Genomic DNA, 21,315 nt, shown 5'->3' with positions numbered 1-21,315 from the left:
TAAATCAGCATCTGCAGTTCCTTCCTACACATTTAGTTTAGTTTATTGTCACTTGTACCAGGGTACAGTGAAAAGATTTATTGTTACTTGCTATCCAGCCAGTGGAAAGACAATCCAGGTTAAATACCGATTTTCCGGTACTCCAGACCAAAGATCTTAGAGCTCTGCTATAAGATCTTTGCTCCAGACAAAATAAAGAGAGCTCAGTTGAAATTCCCTGGGCGGCCACAGGTGCCGTTGCCTGTGGTGAGCGTTCTATCCTGTTGTGTCCCTCCATCAGGAAAGTTATTTATCTACATCTAAACATTAAATCCTTGACCTTGTCTAATTCTATTTCTGCTGGCTCAATGTTTAAAGTTTTTCATGTTTGCGCAACTCTGCCTGACCTTTGCGCACCATCCCTAACCCTTCCTCCCACCATTCAGTTCAATTTTCCCTCTTACCCTCGAATTTGTTTAATTTACTGCGCTCCTTTTAAAAGGCTGCTCCCCAAAACCCCTTGTCAACTGTGTTCTTGATCCTCACTCCGAACTGTTTCGCAAAGGCAATATAGTAAACCCTCATTTTAACGCACCCACATATAACTAATTTCGGATATGACGGATTTGCATTCGGTTTCATATTTGTTTTATTTAAGTTACTGGCACTCCATGGTGCTTTGGAGACGACGGGAGCGGTGTTGTTAGTGGGCCAGAGGTGTATTTTTGTTTGTTATCTTGAAAGCGTGATCGGGGAAAAAATGGATAATCCAAACTGAAACGAAGGTTGCCGGAAAATCAGTGGTAAACCTATACAAGATTACAATCGAGGTGTCCACAGTATACAGATGCAAGATAAAGGGGATAAAGGGAATAACCTATAATGCAATGTTAATTCCAGTAAAGTCTGATGAAAGATAGTCCAAGGGTCTCATAGAATCATTGAAGACTAGGTGCAGGTGTAGGCTCGGCCCCTCGATCCAGCGCTGCCGTTCAATATGATTGTTGCTGATCCTCTAAAATCAATACCCCGTTACTGCTTTTTCCCCATATCTCTTGATTCTGTTAGCCGTAAGAGCTAAATCTAACTCTTGAATGAATTGACCTCCACTGCCTTCTGTGGCAGAGAATGTTTGAAATGGTGAAAATGCTTTTTCTCATACTCTGCGTTTAAAAACCATCTTAATATCGGGAACACTTTTCCTGCATCTACCCTGTCCAATCCTTTCAAATGTTTATATGTTACTACAAGATCCCCTCTCATCCATTCACTAAATTCCAGTAAATTACTCAGTTGACCCCCCTCCCCCGGGGCTTAAACCTACGTTGCTCTCCCTCAAAAGCAATAATATCCTTCCTCAAATAAGGGACCACAAGGAGTAGGACCTCCGTGCTCTTAAACTCAAATCCTCTCACAAGGAAGGCCAACATGCCATCAGCTTTCTTCACGGCCTGCTATACCTGCATGCTTATTTTCTGTGACTGATGTACAAGTACACAAGTTCTCGTTGCATCTCCCCTTTTCCTAATCTGACACCATTCAGATAATAATCTGCATTCCTGTTCTTGTCACCAGTGGATAACCTCACATTTATCCACATTATACTGCATGTGCCATCATCTGGCCACTAACCCAACCTACCCTGCAGGCTCATAGCATCCTGGTCGCAGCTCACACTGCCACCCAGCTTAGTGTCATCTGCAAATTTGGAGATGTCACATTAAATTCCCTCGTCTAAATCATTAATATATATTGTAAATAACTGGTTCCAGCACCAGGCCTTGCGGCACCCCACTAGTCACTGCTTGCCATTCTGAAAAGGACCCGTTAATTCCTACTCTTTGCTTCCTGTCTGCCAACCAGATCTCTATCCATGTCAATACCCTAGCCCCAATACAATGTGCTCTAATTTCTTTCTATAATCTCTTGTGTAGTCAAGCATGATTTCCCCTTCATAAATCCATGCTGACTTTGACTGATCCTATCATTGCTTTCCAAATGCGCTGAAATAATATATTTAACAATCGACTCAAGCATCTTCCCCACTACCGATGCACCGCACCCGTCTGACTCTCGACCTCTCTGGCCACCCGTGGCGGGGGGGGGGGGGCAGCGCCAGAGAGCCGGGATAGATCCTGGCTGCGGATGAGGCAAAGGTCTGTGCCATGTCTCCCTCCTCCAATGATCGCGCTGAATCATCATGTCCCGCCCCCATTGCCTGCTGACCGACGTCTCTCTCGTCCAATCGGCGCCGTCGATCAGTAGTCTCACCTCTGTCTCGTGGAAAGCGGAGATTTCACCGGTTTTAAAATCTGGATTACAAAATCTTGGGGATGTCTGCCTTCTCTCAAATCAGAGGGGGGACGTGTACCCCCTATCCCCCTCCCGGGATTTCCACCCCTGAGTCGGTATAAGGTAAACGATGTACCTAACACCGTTTCCTGACTAATGTGGATTCCCTTCCATTCCTCCCTCCCACAAGATGACCGGTCCCCTAATATTTCTGGGAGATTGTTTGTGTCTTCCTTAGTGAAGACAGAACCAAAGTACTTGTTTATCTGCTCTACCATTTGTTTCCCATTATAAATTCACTTGTCTGATTTGCCTTTTTACACAAGCTTTGAGTCAGTTTTTATATTCCCTCGCAAGCTTTCTTTCATGCTCTTTTTTCACCCTCATAATTAACCCCTTTGTCCTCCTCTGTTGAGTTATAAAATCCTCCCAGTCCATCGGTTTGCAGCTTCCTCTGGCCAATTTATATGCCTTTTCTGGATTTAACATTAACCTTGATTTGCCTTATTCGCCACGTTTGGAGTTCATCCATGCGGTCTTTAAATGAGGTAGGTGGTTGCTCTGGACTGCTCTCTAGTTGTGGATGGGATGGTTCAGTTGCCTGATAACAGCTGGGAAGAAACTCCCTGAATCTGGAGGTGTGCGTTTGTTAACAAAAATGCGTTGTTGACAAAAATAAAACAAAAAACTAATAATTTCCACAGATTAACTGCAAAATGACTACAAAGAAAGGACAGCATCACGGATCAGGAAATCCCTATTCATCCAGAGGAAATCGTGCAGAGTTCCAGGTAGCTACATGTCCAATATACTCAAAGTACATCACATTTTGCACCTCTTCTCTCCTTCTCCTGCAGCTTTTTGTCTGCTGTTCCTCTCTGGCCTTTGTCCAATCTTGTGCCAATCAAAACTCCCCTCATCTCACCTCTAGCCATCTATCACTTGTCTGAAGAAGTGCCTTGATGCAAAATGTCACTTATTCCTTCCATCCTCAGTTGCTGCCAGTCCCACTGAGCTGCTCCAACATTTTGTCCTCTCTTCCTGCAGTTACACCGCTACTACTACAATCCATCTGTAGAAGGGTCCCAACCCGAAACATGGCCCAATTGTGCTCCCCCAGAGATGCAGCCTGACCCACTGAGTTACTCCAGCACTTAGCATCTGTCTTTTGCAGAGTAATGTCACTTTGTGTCCTTCACCCAAGTTCCCTTGCACAATCTTTAATCAATCCAAGCCTATCCCTAAGAATTCCCTTCAATAACCTTCCAACCACTGACATCAGGCCCTTCCCCAGATTGTCCTCTTAAATAACATGCTATGTTAGGCATCCTTCAATCTTCAGGAATTTAACTGTGGCTAAAGATGTATCTCTGCAAGGGCCTCTGCAAAGTCTTCCCGAGCATCCCACAAGTTCTGAGGATGCTTTCTCTACCAGTTAACGCCTTGGATACCTTTCCACCAGTTGTAAAGTCTCCAGGGATGGTCTGGAATACTCTTCACTTGCCTGGATAAGCACTGATCCAACAACACTTAACATAGAAAATAGGTGCAGGAGTAGGCCATTTGGCCCTTCATGCCAGCTGATCGTCCAGAATTAGTATTTGCTTTCTCCCCATATCCCTCGATTCCGTTAGCCCTAAAAGCTATATCAATTGAATGTATTGAATACATCAAGAAGCTCAACATCATTGTTGTAGGTTAATAGGCCTCAATAAACTGTCCCTGGTGTGTAGGGAGTGGATGCGAAAGTTGGGAAACGTAGAACAAGTGCGAATGGGTGATTGATGATTAGCATGGGCTTGGAAGGGCGAAGGGTCTGTTTCCATGTTATATCTTTCAATCAATGACAATCTCAATCAGCCTCAATCGATCATACAGAACAAGGAACACAATTGATAATTTTCTTACTCCATACATCAAAATATATTGTTCCACCATTTTCATATTGTGCCATCTACAAAATACACTGTTGTAATTTTTGTATTTATTTGATTTATTTAATTCTTTATTTCGAACAGAATAAAATAATAAAAAGCAAGTGTGAAACAGCATACAAAAAACAAAAAACAAAACAAGAATATTTATTAAGTGTCATAAACAATATCTATAAATAAATGAAATTGTATGTGTTTGAAAAGGAGCAGGAAGAAGCCAAACCTTATTAATTCCCACCCCTTAGTCAACTGCTTATAATTATCTTATACAAATTCAGCAGCTATATATATGTACACCATACGTACACCAACAGCTATATGTACACCAAATTATTTATATTTATACACTAATTAAATATTTACAAAGCCTTACACAAAAGAGAGAAAAAAAGAAAAAAGAAAAGAAAAAACCCTCATATACTATACCGTATATCTTAGTCATACATACAACCCATCACTCTATAATCACAATTCATTCTAGCTATGCAAAAAGCACCTCATAAACTCTGCCACCAAGAATGTCAATGACAAAAAGTGCACCACCATTTTGAAGGTTCCCCTCCAAACCATCACGATCCTGACTTGCAAATGCTTCACCACTCCTTCACCAAATTCTGCTTTCAAATCCTAAAGAACTCCCGTGTCAACCTCATTGTGGCTGGACATTCCCCATGTCCAAGGAAGTGTACATACTGCACAGATCCAAGGATTTGGCTCCCAATCAACTGCAAGGGTATTGGGGTGGCACACTGTTCGAAAACGCTGCTTTACAGCTCCAGAGACCTGGGTTTGTTCCTGACCACGGGTGCCGTTTGTACGTTCTGTGTAACTGCGTGAGTTTTCTCCAGGTTCTCTGATTTCATCCCGCACTCCAAAGACACACAGGTTTGTAGGTTAATTGGCTTTGGTAAAAATTGTAAATTGTGTATCGGATAGTATTGGTATTATGGGACAGTACCTGGGGAATTCACTTGGACCATCTCCGATGTCTCCCTACCGTTTCTAGATCTCACCGTATTCATCACAGGAGACAGACTATTGACTGACAGCTCTTACAAACTCTCCTTGTCCTCACCCTCCACCCCGTCAGCCGTCGCATATAGCGTATAATCCTGTGATATTTTCACCACAAAATCCAACATGATCCCACTACTGGCCACGTCTACCTATCCAGCCCTTTCTGCTTTCTGCAGAAACCATTCCCTCCGAAACTCCCTGGTCAACTCGTCCTTTCCCACCCAAACCATCCCCTCCCCAGGTACTTTCCTGTGCAACCGCAAGAGATGCTACATCTGTCCCTTTACCTCCCTGTTCGACTCCATCGAACGACTCGACAGTCTTTTCAGGTGAGGTAGAGGTTCATCTGCACCTCCTCCAACCTCATCTATTCTATCTGCTGTTCCAGGTGTCAATTCCTATATATCGGCGAGACCAAACACTGGCTCGGCAATTGTTTCACTGAGCACCTCTGCTCAGTCCGCATGCTCAGCATTTTATCTCCCATCCCATTCCCAATCTATCTTTTCTGTCCTGGGCCTTCTCCATTATTAAAGTGAGGCCAAGCGCAAATTGCAGGAACAGCTCCTCATATTTCGCTTGGGCAGCTCACACCCAAGTGGTATAAACATTGACTTCTCTAACTTCAAATAGCCCTTGCTTTCCCTCTCTCTACATCCCCTTCCCCTTCCCAGCTCTGCCACCAGTCTTACTGTCTCAGAAGACATTCTATCGCTGTCTGGCCCATTCCCCTGACATCAGTCTGAAGAAAGGTCACGACTTGAAACGTCACCCATTCCTTGTCTCCAGAGATGCAGTCTGTCCTGCTGAGTTAATCCATCATTTTGTGTCACTCTCCAAATGTCTGCAGTTAGTTTGGTATGGGCATTTAATGCTGGTTTTGCCAGAGATAGAATAGAATAGTTTCTTTATTGTCATTGTAACATGAACCATGTACAACAAAATTTAAAATGTCAGCCAGTCAGTGCAGCATTTAAACATTTCTAAAAGCTAACGATACATACAAGGTAAAATATTAAAGATAAACAACTAAATAAATATCACAGACAAAGCACGCATACACACCCAACCCTCCATCCTTCTGTCGATTCCACAGTTACCACAGTCCCTTAGTCTGTATCGCCCCTGCGTTCCTTGGCGGCTACATTTAGTGCTTTTATAGCAGTGGGGTAAAAACTGTTTTTTAGTCTATTTGTCCTTGTCCTTGTAGATCTGTACCGTCTGCCTGACGGCAACAGTTCAAACAGGGAGTGTCCGGGGTGGGAAATGTCCTTTATGATATTCTGGGATTTTTTGGTGCAGCGGGAACTGTGTAAGTCCTCCAAGGTAAGGAGAGGGCAGCCGACAATCCTCTGAGCGTTGTTAATGGCCCTCTGGAGCGCTTTCCTCTGAGCCACTGTGCAGCTGGTGTACCACACGCATACACAGTATGTTAGTATGCTCTCAATGGAGCACCGATAAAAGGACAGCAGCAGTCTCTGAGTGATGTTATTCTTCCTGAGCACCCTCAGGAAGTGCAGGAATGGCTTCATCATTACAAATGGGGGAATGAAATGTGGACTAGACTGTTGCTTGAAGGTCGGTCAACATCAGCGACTATGGATGCAGAGCTATGAATTTGCTTTTTTTATCTTAGGGAATGGGAATTCCACATGAGGCACAGGCAAATCATCTTCCCAAGGGGAATTTTGCCAATGGTCCTCGCGAAGTTCCGGCCTTTCATGGAGGCTTTTCTAACCTCTCAAGGTCAGTCTTTCAGGATGGCCTGTTGCCTTCGTACTCTCTGCGCAGGAGCAAAAATAATACTTTTGGCGAAGGTAAGTGACTTTATTTTCAGAAAATTACAATGAGATCAAGTTTCAGTTGAGTTTATTGTCACGTGCACTGAGGTACAGTGAAAATCTTTTCGTTGCATGCTAACCAATCAACACAAAGACAATGCATAATTGCAATTGAGTCAAGGGTATTGGGGTGGTGCACTGTTAGAATAGCTGCTTTCCAGCGCCGGAGACCCGGGTTCGATCCCGACCATGGTGCTGTTTGTACATTCTCCCTGTGCTGCGTGGGTTTTCTCCGGGAGCTCCAGTTTCCTCCCACACTCCAAATAAACACAGGTCAGTACATTAATTGGCTTTGGAGAAAATTGTAAATTGTGTGTCAGGTAGTGTTGATGTGTGGGACAGTAATGGGAATACACTTGAACCGACTGTCTCCATCACAGGAGACTGACTATTGACTGACATTTATTACAAACCCACTAACTCCCATAGATATCTAGACCACACTTCTTCCCACCCTGCTTCCTGTAACGAGTCTATCCCCTACACCCATTCCTCCGTCTATGCCGCATCTCACTGGGGTCTCCTCGATATCCCACAGCTCCGCTCTTGCTCTGCTTCCTCCCCCATTCATAACAAGGACAGAGTCCCCCTAGTCCACACCTTCTACCCCATCAGCCATCGCATACAGCGTATAATCCTCCAACATTTTTGCTGTAAAATCCAACGGGATCCCACAACTGGCCACATCTACCCATCTCCACCCCTTCCTGCTTTCCGCAGAGACCGTTTCCTCCACATCTCCCTGGTCAACCCGTCCCTTCCCACCCAAACCACCCCCTCTCCAGGAACATTCCTCTGTAACCACAGGAGATGCAACACCTGTCCCTTTACCTCCCCGCCCGACTCCAACCAAGGATCCCCACAGTCTTTTCAGGTGAGGCAGAGGTTCACTTGATCCTCCAACCTCATCTGCTGTTCCTCGTGTCAATTGTATATCAGCGAGACCAAGCACAAGCTCGGCGATCGTTTCGCTGAACACCTCCGCTCAGTCCGCTTGCTCAACACTTTAACTCACCCTCCCATTCCCAATCAGTCCTTTCTGGTCAGGGCTTCCTCCATTGTCAAAGTGACGCCCAGTGCAAATTGGAGGAACAGAACCTCATATTTCACTTGGGTAGCAACACCTCAGTGGTATGAACATGACTTTTCTGACTTCAAATAGCCCTTGCTTTCCTTCTCTCTCCATTCTCCCCCCCCCCCCTTCTCAGTTCTCCCACCAGTCTTACTGTCTCCAACTACATATCTCTCCCGCCCACTCACCTGACATCAGTCTGAAGAAGAGTCTTGTCCCAAAACATCAGAGATGCTGCCTGTCCCACTGAGTTACTCCAGCATCTTGTGTCTATCTTCGAAAGTCTGCAGGTAGTTAGGGATGGGCATTGAAAGCTGGTCTTGCCAGAGATAGAAACATAGAAACATAGAAAATAGGTGCAGGATTAGGCCATTCGGCCCTTCCAGCCTGCTCCGCCATTCAATATGATCATGGCTGATCATCCAACTCAGTATCCTGTTCCTGCCTTCTCTCCATACCCCCTGATCCCTTTAGCCACAAGGGCCACATCTAACTCCCTCTTAAATATAGCCAATGAACTGGCCTCAACTACCTTCTGCGGCAGAGAATTCCAGAGATTCACCACTCTCTGTGTGAAAAAAGTTTTCCTCATCTCGGTCCTAAAAGATTTTCCCCTTATCCTTAAACTGTGACCCCTTGTTCTGGACTTCCCCAACATCGGGAACAATCTTTCTGCATCTAGCCTGTCCAACCCCTTAATAATTTTGTAAGTTTCTATAAGATCCCCCCTCAATCTTCTAAATTCTAACGAGTACAAACCAAGTCTATCCAGTCTTTCTTCATATGAAAGTCCTGACATCCCAGGAATCAGTCTGGTCAACCTTCTCTGTACTCCCTCTATGGCAAGAATTTCTTTCATCATTGTAAAATGGGGGAATGATATGTGGATTAGACAGTTGCTTGATGGTCGGTCAACATCAGCGACTGGATGTAGAGCTATGAAGTTGCTTTTTAAAATATTTTTAATCCATATTTGGCACAGGCACATCACCTTCACCAGCGAAAGTAGCCAATGACCCGCGCAAATTTCCGACCGATAAAGGAAACTCTGCTAACTCTACAGTGACTGGCATTGAGAAGCATTTCTGGACACCTGCATTTGGCATGCCAGCAGCACAACAAGCACAGAAAGAACAAGTGAAGGCAAGTGACTTTATTTTCTGAAAACTACAATGAGATCATGTATCCAATTCAGTTTCAGTTCTGTTTATTGTCACGTGCATGGAGCTACAGTGAAGAGCTTTTTGTTTCATGCTAACCAATCAGCACAAAGACAATGCGTGATTGCAATCGAGTCATGCAGTGTATAGATACATGGTAAGTGCATTTAGTGCAAGGTAAAGCCAGCCAAGTCCAATCAAGGATTGTCCGAGGGTCACCAATGAGTTGGATGGTAGATTTGCTCAGAAGCCTCCACAAAATTGTAAGCCCATGTTTTAGTCTTTTTGCTGAGCCACATTAGGTTCATTGGTAGGTACACAAAAATGCTGGAGAAACTCAGCGGGCGCAGCAACATCTAAGGAGTGAAGGAAATAGGCAACGTTTCAGGTCGAAACCCTTCTTCAGAAGAAGCCGTCTGAAGAAGGGTTTTGGCCCGAAACGTTGCATATTTTCTTCCATTACAGAAGGTAGTTGAGGCCAGTACAGAAGGTAGCTGAGGCCAGTTCGAAGGGCCAAATGGCCTACTCCTGCACCTATTTTCTATGTTTCTAAATTTGTGTGCTGCCCTCCTAGTCATAGAGTACTACAGTGTCGGCCCAACTCGCCCACACCGACCAAAAATGTCCCAGCTACCCTCATCCCACTTGCCTGTGCATGGTCTATAATCCTCTTAACCTGTCCTATCCATGTACCTGTGCAACTGTTTCTTACATGATGGAATAGTCCCAGTCTCAACTACCTCCTCTGGCAGCTTGTTCCATACACCCAGCACCCTCTGTGTGAAAAAGATACCCCTATGATTCCTATTAAATCTTTTCCACTTCACCTTGAAACTCTGTCATCTGGTCCTCGATTCCCCTACTCTGGGTAAAAGACTCTGTGCATCTACCCAATCTATTCCTCTCATGATTTTGTATACTTCTATAAGATCTCCCCTTGTTCTCCTATGCTCCATTCAGCTATGTCTCCATGGGTCCCATCAACAAAAAGGTTGATGAAGGCTGTAGATGTGTTCATGGACTTTAGTATGGCATTCGACAAGGTGCCACATGGTAGGTTGCTCTGGAAAGTTAGAAACATAGACATAGAAAATAGGTGCAGGAGCAGGCCATTCGGCCCTTCGAGCCTGCACCACCATTCATAATGATCATGGCTGATCATCCAACTCAGTTTCCTGTACCTGCCTTCTTTCCATACCCCCTGATTCCTGTGGCCCTCGTGTCAACTGCTTATCATTATCTTATACAAATTTAGCAGCTATATGTACACCATATGTACACCAGCATTTTGTAGATGGCACAATATGAAAATGGTGGAACAGTATATTTTGATGTATGGAGTAAGAAAATTATCAATTGTGTTCCTTGTTCTGTATGATCGATTGGGGCTGATTGAGATTGTCATTGATTGAAAGATATAACATGGAAACAGACCCTTCGCCCTTCCAAGCCCATGCTAATCATCAATCACCCATTCGCACTTGTTCTACGTTTCCCAACTTTCGCATCCACTCCCTACAGACCAGGGACAGTTTATTGAGGCCTATTAACCTACAACAATGATGTTGAGCTTCTTGATGTATTCAATACATTCAATTGATATAGCTTTTAGGGCTAACGGAATCGAGGGATATGGGGAGAAGCAAATACTAATTCTGGACGATCAGCTGGTATGAAGGGCCAAATGGCCTACTCCTGCACCTAATTTCTATGTTAAGTGTTGTTGGATCAGTGCTTATCCAGGCAAGTGAAGAGTATTCCAGACCATCCCTGGAGACTTTACAACTGGTGGAAAGGTATCCAAGGTGTTAACTGGTAGAGAAAGCATTCTCAGAACTTGTGGGATGCTCGGGAAGACTTTGCAGAGGCCCTTGCAGAGACAGTGTTCAAGAAGGAACTGCAGATGCTGGAAGATCGAAGGTACGCAAAAATGCTAAAGAAACTCAGCGGGTGCAGCAGCATCTATGGAGCGAAGGAAATAGGCGACGTTTCGGGCCGAAACCCTTCTTCAGTCTGAAGAAGGGTTTCGGCCCAAAACGTGGCCTATTTCCTTCGCTCCATAGATGCTGCTGCACTCCAGCATTTTTGTATACACTTGCAGAGATAAATCTTTAGCCACAGGTAAAATTCCTGAAGATTGAAGGATGCCTAACATAGCATGTTATTTAAGAGGACAATCTGGGGAAGGGCCTGATGTCTGTGGTTGGATGGTTATTGAAGGGAATTCTTACGGATATGCTTGGATTGATTAAAGATTGTGCAAGGCAATTTGGGTGAAGGACACAAAGTGACATTACTCTGCAAAGAAAGATGCTAAGTGCTGGAGTAACTCAGTGGGTCAGGCTGCATCTCTGGGGGAGCACAATTGGGCCATGTTTCTGGTTGAGAACCTTCTACAGATGGATTGTAGTTGCGGTGTAACAGCAGGAAGAGAGGACAAAGTTAGGCAAGTAACATAGGAAGGAGCTGCAGATGCTGGTTTAAACCAAAGACACACAAAATGTTGGAGCAGCTCAGTGGGACTGGCAGCAACTCAGGATGGAAGGAATAAGTGATGTTTTGCGTCAAGGCACTTCTTCATAGAAACATAGAAATTAGGTGCAGGAGTAGGCCATTCGGCCCTTCGAGCCTGCACCGCCATTCAATATGATCATGGCTGATCATCCAACTCAGTATCCCGTACCTGCCTTCTCTCTATACCCTCTGATCCCCTTAGCCACAAGGGCCACATCTAACTCCCTCTTAAATATAGCCAATGACCTGGCCTCGACTACCCTCTGTGGCAGAGAGTTCCAGAGATTCACCACTCAGACAAGTGATAGATGGCTAGAGGTGAGATGAGGAGAGTTTTGATTGGCACAAGATTGGACAAAGGCCAGAGATGAACAGCAGACAAAAAGCTGCAGAAGAAGGAGAGAAGAGGTGCAAAATGTGATGTACTTTGAGTATATTGGACATGTAGCTACCTGGAACTCTGCACGATTTCCTCTGGATGAATAGGGATTTCCTGATCCGTGATGCTTTCCTTTCTTTGTGGTCATTTTGCAGTTAATCTGTGGAAATTATTAGTTTTTTTGTTTTATTTTTGTTAACAACGCATTTTTGTTAACAAACGCACACCTCCAGGTTCAGGGAGTTTCTTCCCAGCTGTTATCAGGCAACTGAACCATCCCATCCACAACTAGAGAGGAGTCCAGAGCAACCACCTACCTCATTTAAGGACCGCATGGATGAACTCCAAACGTGGCGAATAAGGCAAATCAAGGTTAATGTTAAATCCAGAAAAGGCATATAAATTGGCCAGAGGAAGCAGCAAACCGGTGGACTGGGAGGATTTTATAACTCAACAGAGGAGGACAAAGGGGTTAATTATGAATAATAAACAAGTACTTTGGTTCTGTCTTCACTAAGGAAGACACAAACAATCTCCCAGAAATATTAGGGGACCGATCATCTTGTGGGAGGGAGGAATGGAAGGGAATCCACATTAGTCAGGAAACGGTGTTAGGTACATCGTTTACCTTACACCGACTCAGGGGTGGAAATCCCGGGAGGGGGATAGGGGGGACACGTCCCCCCTCTGATTTTAGAGAAGGGGGACTTCCCCAAGATTTTGTAATCCAGATTTTAAAACCGGTGAAATCTCCGCTTTCCACGAGACAGTGAGGTGAGACTACTGATCGACGGCGCCGATTGGATGAGAGAGACGTCGGTCAGCAGGCAATGGGGGCGGGACATGATGATTCAGCGCGATCATTGGAGGAGGGAGACATGGCACAGACCTTTGCCTCATCCGCAGCCAGGATTTATCCCGGCTCTCTGGCGCTGCCCCCCCCCCCCCTGCCCCCCCCCCCCCCCCCCCCCCCCCCCCCCCCCCCCACGGGTGGCCAGAGAGGTCGAGAGTCAGACGGGTGCGGTGCCCACAGCCAGCGCAGAGAAGCAGCGCAAAACCCAGCTCAACTCTGCCTGTCCTGCCAGGTTAACCTACTTGCGGGGACTATGGCCAGCGTGGAGAAGCAGCACTGGTGTCCCGTCAGTCCAGGCAGAGCTGTAGGTTAACCCGGCGAGACTGGCAGACTTGAGCTGCGTTTAGCGCTGGATTGAGCCTCCGAAGCCTTACGCGTGCATGTGTGAGTGTGAGCATACGCGCGCGGCCGCCAAAAAATTGTGTCCCTCCCTGTTGCCTCCATATTTTGATAGCGATTTCTGTGCCTGGAACTGTTGGGACTGAATGCGGCTAAATCCCCAGGGCCTGATGGTCTGCATCCTAGAGTACTCACGGAGGTGGCTGTAGAAATTGTGGATGCATTGGTGATCATTTTCCAATATTCTCTCGACTATGGTTCAGTTCCGGTGGACTGGAGGGTAGACAATGTAATCCCATTTTTTAAGAAAGGAGGGATGGTGATAAAATGGTATTATAGACCAGTTCGCCTTACATCGGTAGTGGGGAAGATGCTTGAGTCGATTGCTAAATATATTATTTCAGTGTATTTGGAAAGCAATGATAGGATCAGTCAAAGTCAGCATGGATTTATGAAGGGGAAATTATGCTTGACTACACAAGAGATTATAGAAAGAAATTAGAGCACATTGTATTGGGGCTAGGGTATTGACATGGATAGAGATCTGGTTGGCAAACAGGAAGCAAAGAGTAGGAATTAACGGGTCCTTTTCAGAATGGCAAGCAGTGACTAGTGGGGTGCCGCAAGGCTTGGTGCTGGAACCTGTTATTTACAATATATATTAATGATTTAGACGAGGGAATTAAATGTGACATCTCCAAGTTTGCAGATGACATTAAGCTGGGTGGCAGTGTGAGCTGCGACCAGGATGCTATGAGCCTGCAGGGTAGGTTGGGTGAGTGGCCAGATGATGGCACGTGCAGTATAAGGTGGATAAACTCCCTGGTCAACTCGTCCCTTCCCACCCAAACCATCCCCTCCCCAGGTACTTTCCTGTGCAACCGCAAGAGATGCTACATCTGTCCCTTTACCTACCTGCTTGACTCCATCGAAGGACTCGACAGTCTTTTCAGGTGAAGTAGAGGTTCATCTGCACCTCCTCCAACCTAATCTATTCTATCTGCTGTTCCAGGTGTCAACACCTATATATCAGCGAGACCAAACACTGGCTCGGCAATTGTTTCACTGAGCACCTCTGCTCAGTCCGCATGCTCAGCATTTTAACTCCCATCCCATTCCCAATCTATCTTTTCTGTCCTGGGCCTTCTCCGTTATCAGAGTGAGGCCAAGCGCAAATTGCAGGAACAGCTCCTCATATTTCGCTTGGGCAGCTCACACCCAAGTGGTATAAACATTGACTTCTCTAACTTCAAATAGCCCTTGCTTTCCCTCTCTCTACATCCCCTTCCCCTTCCCAGCTCTGCCACCAGTCTTACTGTCTCAGACGACATTCTATCGCTGCCTGGCCCACTCCCCTGACATCAGTCTGAAGAAGAGTCTCGACTTGAAACGTCACCCATTCTTTGTCCCCAGAGATGCAGTCTGGCCTGCTGAGTTACTCCATCATTTTGTGTCACTCTCCAAATGCCTGCAGTTAGTTTGGGATGGGCATTTAATGCTGGTTTTGCCAGAGATGGCTTCATCATTACAAATGGGGGAATGAAATGTGGACTAGACTGTTGCTTGAAGGTCGGTCAACATCAGCGACTATGGATGCAGAGCTATGAAGTTGCTTTTTTTATCTTAGGGAACGGGAATTCCACATGAGGCACAGGCAAATCATCTTCCCATGGACTTCCCGTCGTACTCTCTGGGCAGGAGCAAAAATAATTCTTTTGGCGAAGGTAAGTGACTTTATTTTCTGAAAATTACAATGAGATCAAGCTTCAGTTGAGTTTATTGTCACGTGCACTGAGGTACAGTGAAAATCTTTTTGTTGCATGTTAACCAGTCAGCACAAAGACAATGCATAATTGCAATTGAGTCAAGGGTATTGGGGTGGTGCACTGTTAGAATAGCTGCTTTACTAGCCTGAGGCCCGGGGTTCGATCCCGACCATGGTACTGTTTCTCCCTGTGCTGTGTGGGTTTTCTCCGGGAGCTCCAGTTTCCTCCCACACTCCAAATAAACACAGGTTAGTACATTAATTGGCTTTGGAGAAAATTGTACATTGTGTGTCGGGTAGTGTTGATGTATGGGACAGTAATGGGAATACACTTGAACCGACTGTCTCCATCACAGGAAACAGACTATTGACTGACATTTATTACAAACCCACTAACTCCCATAGCTATCTAGACTACACTTCTTCCCACCCTGCTTCCTGTAAAGACTCTCTCCCTTACTCCCATTCCTCCGTCTACGCTGCATCTGTGCCCAGGATGAGATTTCCCATACCAGGTCATCGGAGATGTCCTCCTTATTTAGAGAATGGGGATTCCCCCCTTCCATTATAGATGAGGCTCGCACTGGGGTCTCCTCGATATCGCACAGCCCCGCTCTTGCTCTGCTTCCTCCCCCATTCATAACAAGGACAGTCCCCCTAGTCCACACCTTCTACCCCATCAGCCGTCGCATACAGCATATAATCCTCCAACATTTTTGCCGTAAAATGCAACGGGATCCCACAACTGGCCACATCTACCCATCTCCACCCCTTCCTGCTGTCCGCAGAGACCATTCCCTCCACATCTCCCTGGTCAACCCGTCCCTTCCCACCCAAACCACCCCCTCTCCAGGAACGATCCTCTGTAACCACAGGAGATACAACACCTGTCCCTTTACCTCCCCGCCCGACTCCAACCAAGGACCCCCACAGTCTTTTCAGGTGAGGCAGAGGTTCACTTGATCCTCCAACCTCATCTGCTGTTCCTCGTGTCAATTGTATATCAGCGAGACCAAGCACAAGCTCGGCGATCGTTTCGCTGAACACCTCCGCTCAGTCCGCATGCTCAACACTTTAACTCACCCTCCCATTCCCAATCAGTCCTTTCTGGTCAGGGCTTCATCCATTGTCAAAGTGAGGCCCAGCGCAAATTGAAGGAACAGCACCTCATATTTCACTTGGGTAGCAACACCTCAGTGGTATGAACATGACTTCTCTGACTTCAAATAGCCCTTGCTTTCCTTCTCTCTCCATCCCCTCCCCCTTCTCAGTTCTCCCACCAGTCTTACTGTCTCCGACTACATATCTCTCCCGCCCACTCCCCTGACATCAGTCTGAAGAGAGTCTTGTCCCAAAACATCAGGCATTCCTTCTCTCCAGAGATGCTGCCTGTCCCACTGAGTTACTCCAGCATCTTGTGTCTATCTTCGAAAGTCTGCAGGTAGTTGGGGATGGGCATTGAAAGCTGGTCTTGCCAGAGATAGAAACATAAAAACATAGAAAATAAGTGCAGGATTAGGCCATTTGGCCCTTCGAGCCTGCACCGCCATGCAATATGATCATGGCTGATCATCCAACTCAGTATCCTGTTCCTGCCTTCCCTCCATACCCCCTGATCCCTTTAGCCACAAGGGCCACATCTAACTCCCTCTTAAATATAGCCAATGAACTGGCCTCAACTACCTTCTGCGACAGAGAATTCCAGAGATTCACCACTCTCTGTGTGAAAAAGTTTTCCTCATCTCGGTCCTAAAAGATTTCCCCCTTATCCTTAAACTGTGACCCCTTGTTCTGGACTTCCCCAACATCGGGAACAATCTTTCTGCATCTAGCCTGTCCAACCCCTTAATAATTTTGTAAGTTTCTATAAGATCCCCCTCAATCTTCTAAATTCTAACGAGTACAAACCGAGTCTATCCAGTCTTTCTTCATATGAAAGTCCTGACATCCCAGGAATCAGTCTGGTGAACCTTCTCTGTACTCCCTCTATGGCAAGAATGTCTTTCATCATTGTAAAATGGGGGAATGATATGTGGATTAGACAGTTGCTTGATGGTCGGTCAACATCAGCGACTGGATGTAGAGCTATGAAGTTGCTTTTTAAAATATTTTTAATCCATATTTGGCACAGGCACATCACCTTCACCAGCGGTAGTAGCCAATGACCCGCGCAAATTTCCGACCGATAAAGGAAACTCTGCTAACTCTACAGTGACTGGCATTGAGAAGGATTTCTGGACACCTGCATTTGGCATGCCAGGAGCACAACAAGCACAGAAAGAACAAGTGAAGGCAAGTGACTTTATTTTCTGAAAACTACAATGAGATCATGTATCCAATTCAGTTCCAGTTCTGTTTATTGTCACGTGCATGGAGCTACAGTGAAGAGCTTTTTGTTTCATGCTAACCAATCAGCACAAAGACAATGCATGATTGCAATCGAGTCATTCAGTGTATAGATACATGGTAAGTGCATTTAGTGCAAGGTAAAGCCAGCCAAGTCCAATCAAGGATTGTCCGAGGGTCACCAATGAGTTGGATGGTAGATTTGCTCAGAAGCCTCCACAAAATTGTAAGCCCATGTTTTAGTCTTTTTGCTGAGCCACATTAGGTTCATTGGTAGGTACACAAAAATGCTGGAGAAACTCAGCGGGCGCAGCAACATCTAAGGAGTGAAGGAAATAGGCAACGTTTCAGGCCGAAACCCTTCTTCAGAAGAAGCCGTCTGAAGAAGGGTTTTGGCCCGAAACATTGCATATTTTCTTCCATTACAGAAGGTAGTTGAGACCAGTACAGAAGGTAGTTGAGGCCAGTTTGTTGGCTATATTTAAGAGGGAGTTAGATGTTGCCCTTGTGGCTAAAGGGGTCAGGGGGTATGGAGAGAAGGCAGGTACAGGATACTGTTGGATGATCAGCCATGATCATATTGAATGGTGGTGCAGGCTCGAAGGGCCGAATAGCCTACTCCTGCACCTTTTTTCTATGTTTCTATGTTTCTAAATTTGTGTGCTGCCCTCCTAGTCATAGAGTAATACAGTGTCGGCCCAACTCGCCCACACCGGCCAAAAATGTCCCAGCTACCCTCATCCCACTTGCCTGCGCATGGTCTATAATCCTCTTAACCTGTCCCATCCATGTACCTGTGCAACTGTTTCTTAAATGATGGAATAGTCCCAGTCTCAACTACCTCCTCTGGCAGCTTGTTCCATACACCCAGCACCCTCTGTGTGAAAAAGATACCCCTATGATTCCTATTAAATCTTTTCCACTTCACCTTGAAACTCTGTCGTCTGGTCCTCGATTCCCCTACTCTGGGTAAAAGACTCTGTGCATCTACTCAATCTATTCCTCTCATGATTTTGTATACTTCTATAAGATCTCCCCTTGTTCTCCTATGCTCCATGGAATAGAGACCCAGCCTACTCAACATAGCAGAATGCTGAGAGGTGCCTGGGTTTGAGACAAAAAGCAAAAGGTTGTCAGCATATAGTGAGACCTTATGCTGTGTACTGCCCCTCCAAATACCGGCCTTGTCCTCACAGCTGCGAAAGGCCATGGCAAGTGGTTTGATGGCCAAGTCAAAAAGCATGGGGCTCAGAGGACACCCCTGGCGGGTTCCACGATGCAAGTCGAACGGCTTGAACAACTGGGAATTAGTCCGAACTGAGGCTGTGGGATGAGAGTATAGTAACCTGATCCATGAAATAAAGTTTGTTCCAAAACCAAATTTGTCCAGAACAGCCCATAGATAGACCCACTCAACGCGATCAAATGCTTTTTCTGCATCAATAGATACGACACACTCATGGACATCCTCAGAAGCAGATTAGACAATATCTAATAATCAATGTATGTTAAAGAAAGAATGTCTGCTCTTAATAAAGCCGGTTTGGCCCTCAGATATAACCGTAGAGAGGGCATTCTCTAGTCTACGTGCTAGAACCTTACCTAAAATTTTAGCATCCGTGTTTAGAAGGGAGATGGGTCTGTAGGAGGCGCATTCAGTTGGATCTTTAGCTTTTTTGGCGATAAGAGTAATACAGGCTTCGGCAAAGGATGGAGGAAGAGAGCCTTGTCTGTAGGATTCAGATAGAACGGAACACAACCGTGGGGAAAGGAGTAGAGAGAACTTTTTTTAAAAACTCTGCCGGGAAGCCATCAGGATCCCGACATTTGCCTGATTGCAATGAGGAAATGGCTGAAGCTATTTCTGCCTGTGATATAGGCTCATCCAATCTTTCCCTAAAAACTATTGAGAGTTTGGGAATATTTAGACTGCTCAGGAAGTCATGCATTACCTTATGATCCGGTTGAGATTCTGAAGTATAAAGCTGGGAATAAAAGTCTCTGAAAGCGTCATTAATTTGCAAGTGATCCGAAGTGGACTGCCCATTAGGCATGCGAATTTTAGAAATATTCTGTCTCGCTTTAGCACCTTTAAGTTGATTTGCAAGTAATTTGTCAGTTTATCTCCATATGTATAAAACATGGCTTTATTTTTTTAAAGTATGTGTTCAATTGAGTGAGTAGTGAGTAGGTCAAATTTGGTTTTGAGTTCCAATCGTCTTTTATAAAGAGTTGGATTTTGAGTTTGCGCATATTGCTTGTCAATTTCTCCAATTTGATGAGCCAGATCTTTATTGGATATTCCTTATCTTGTGGATGTAAAGAGCGCCACACCTCGCAGACACCGTACTAGGAGAGAAAGGCTTGGATGAAACAAGCTGATTTACTTACTGTACTGGGGTTAGTAGAGGAACGGTCTAAAAGATGATCTAAACAACAATTGAAATCACCACCGAATTTATGTGTTCAGCTCTGGAAGCAATGAAAATAGCTGCGTGAAAAAACCTACATCGTCTACATTAGGGGCATACACGTTGACATATACTACTAGTGTATTATATAATTTTCCAGTCACAATTACATACCAACCAAACTTGTCAGAGATCACATTAATGGACTCTGAGTAAGAAGGCCAAAACTCAAAAGATATATTCTGGCTGATAAGGATTGAAACTCCTCTGGCTTTAGCCTGAAAGGACGAGTGGAACCCCTGCTCCATCCAACCTGACAAGAGACGGCCATTGTCTGAGCAACGGATACGAGTTTCTTGAACGAAGGCTATTTCTGTTTTGAGTTGTTTAAGATGCGAAAAAAACTTTCTTCTTTTAACTGGATGGTTTAAACCTTTGACATTCCAGCTTACTAGCTTTATGTGACTATCCATGTATAATAAAGAAAAAAATTGTTATAATGTAAATACAATGAACCAAATGATCGGCTGAATACAAAGCAATGAGTCAGTGCAGGTTGAAAATGACTAGTGTGTAATGATGTGTTTATATGAATTGCTAAAATGTTACTGACAGTGACATAACCCCCCTCCCCCCACAAGAAAGCTGCTAAAGAAAGAAGCAGTAAGCTCTTCCAAACAAACATTTTACAAATAGAATCTTCCTGTCTAATGTCAAACTATTTCTCCAGTATAGTGGACTAGAAAATACATTCAAGCACCTCTATAATAACATTTTGGCTTATCTAAATAGCCCGAAAAAGAATATGGCTATGAAGACTGAATATCAACTTTGGAATAACTGAACAGTGCAAACCCACAACTGTGTCAACAGTAAACTAAACGGTTAAATGTAACCGAAAATTCACATGGGTTAACATGTCCTTGAAAATATGATTGCAGCTTGAAAGTTACTTACTGGCCAGTTAAACAGTAATAATTCTTTTATTTTTCATCGATGGGAAAAATCCTCGTAACCTAATGAGCAGAGGGGGACTCTGAGTAAGAAGGCCAAAAATCACAGCCGTACGTGGTAGCATTTTTTCTAAAATCAATATAATACGCAAACAGGAAGTGGTCAAAATTAGACTTTTAATTATATAGATGGCAAGTCAGATCTAATTAGGCAAGGCAGCTCTAATTGGGCATGGCAGCTTTAATTGGGCAAGGCAGCTTTAATTGGGCAAGGCAGCTTTAATTGGGCAAGGCAGCTTTAATTGGGCAAGGAAGCTTTAATTGGGCAAGGCAGCATTAATTGGTCAAGGCAGGTCACTTTAGCACTTTCAAAACCAAAGGCAACGCAGCTTGCTTTAGCACTTTCAAAACCAAAGGCAACGCTGCTTGCTTTAGCACTTTCAAAACCAAAGACAACACA

At 44.9% G+C, this 21,315-nt stretch overlaps 1 protein-coding gene across 1 annotated transcript in view; it reads left to right on the top strand.

The window, feature by feature from the left end:
* Nucleotides 1–21,315, top strand: part of LOC129702988 (interferon-induced GTP-binding protein Mx3-like) — a 108,305-nt gene that overhangs the window by 15,574 nt on the left and 71,416 nt on the right. Inside the window, exons 2-4 of the mRNA XM_055645121.1 lie at nt 2,976–3,062; nt 15,008–15,104; nt 17,277–17,437. Of these exons, the coding sequence (XP_055501096.1) occupies nt 2,988–3,062; nt 15,008–15,104; nt 17,277–17,437 (333 nt within the window). The 5' untranslated portion in view covers nt 2,976–2,987. The remainder of the gene's footprint in view (nt 1–2,975; nt 3,063–15,007; nt 15,105–17,276; nt 17,438–21,315) is intronic.

This window comes from Leucoraja erinacea, chromosome 13, assembly GCF_028641065.1.
Source record: "Leucoraja erinacea ecotype New England chromosome 13, Leri_hhj_1, whole genome shotgun sequence".
In the NCBI taxonomy this organism is placed as follows: domain Eukaryota; kingdom Metazoa; phylum Chordata; class Chondrichthyes; order Rajiformes; family Rajidae; genus Leucoraja; species Leucoraja erinaceus.
The sequence above is the reverse complement of the archived record's forward strand: the minus strand, read 5'-3'. Positions and strand labels throughout refer to the sequence as shown.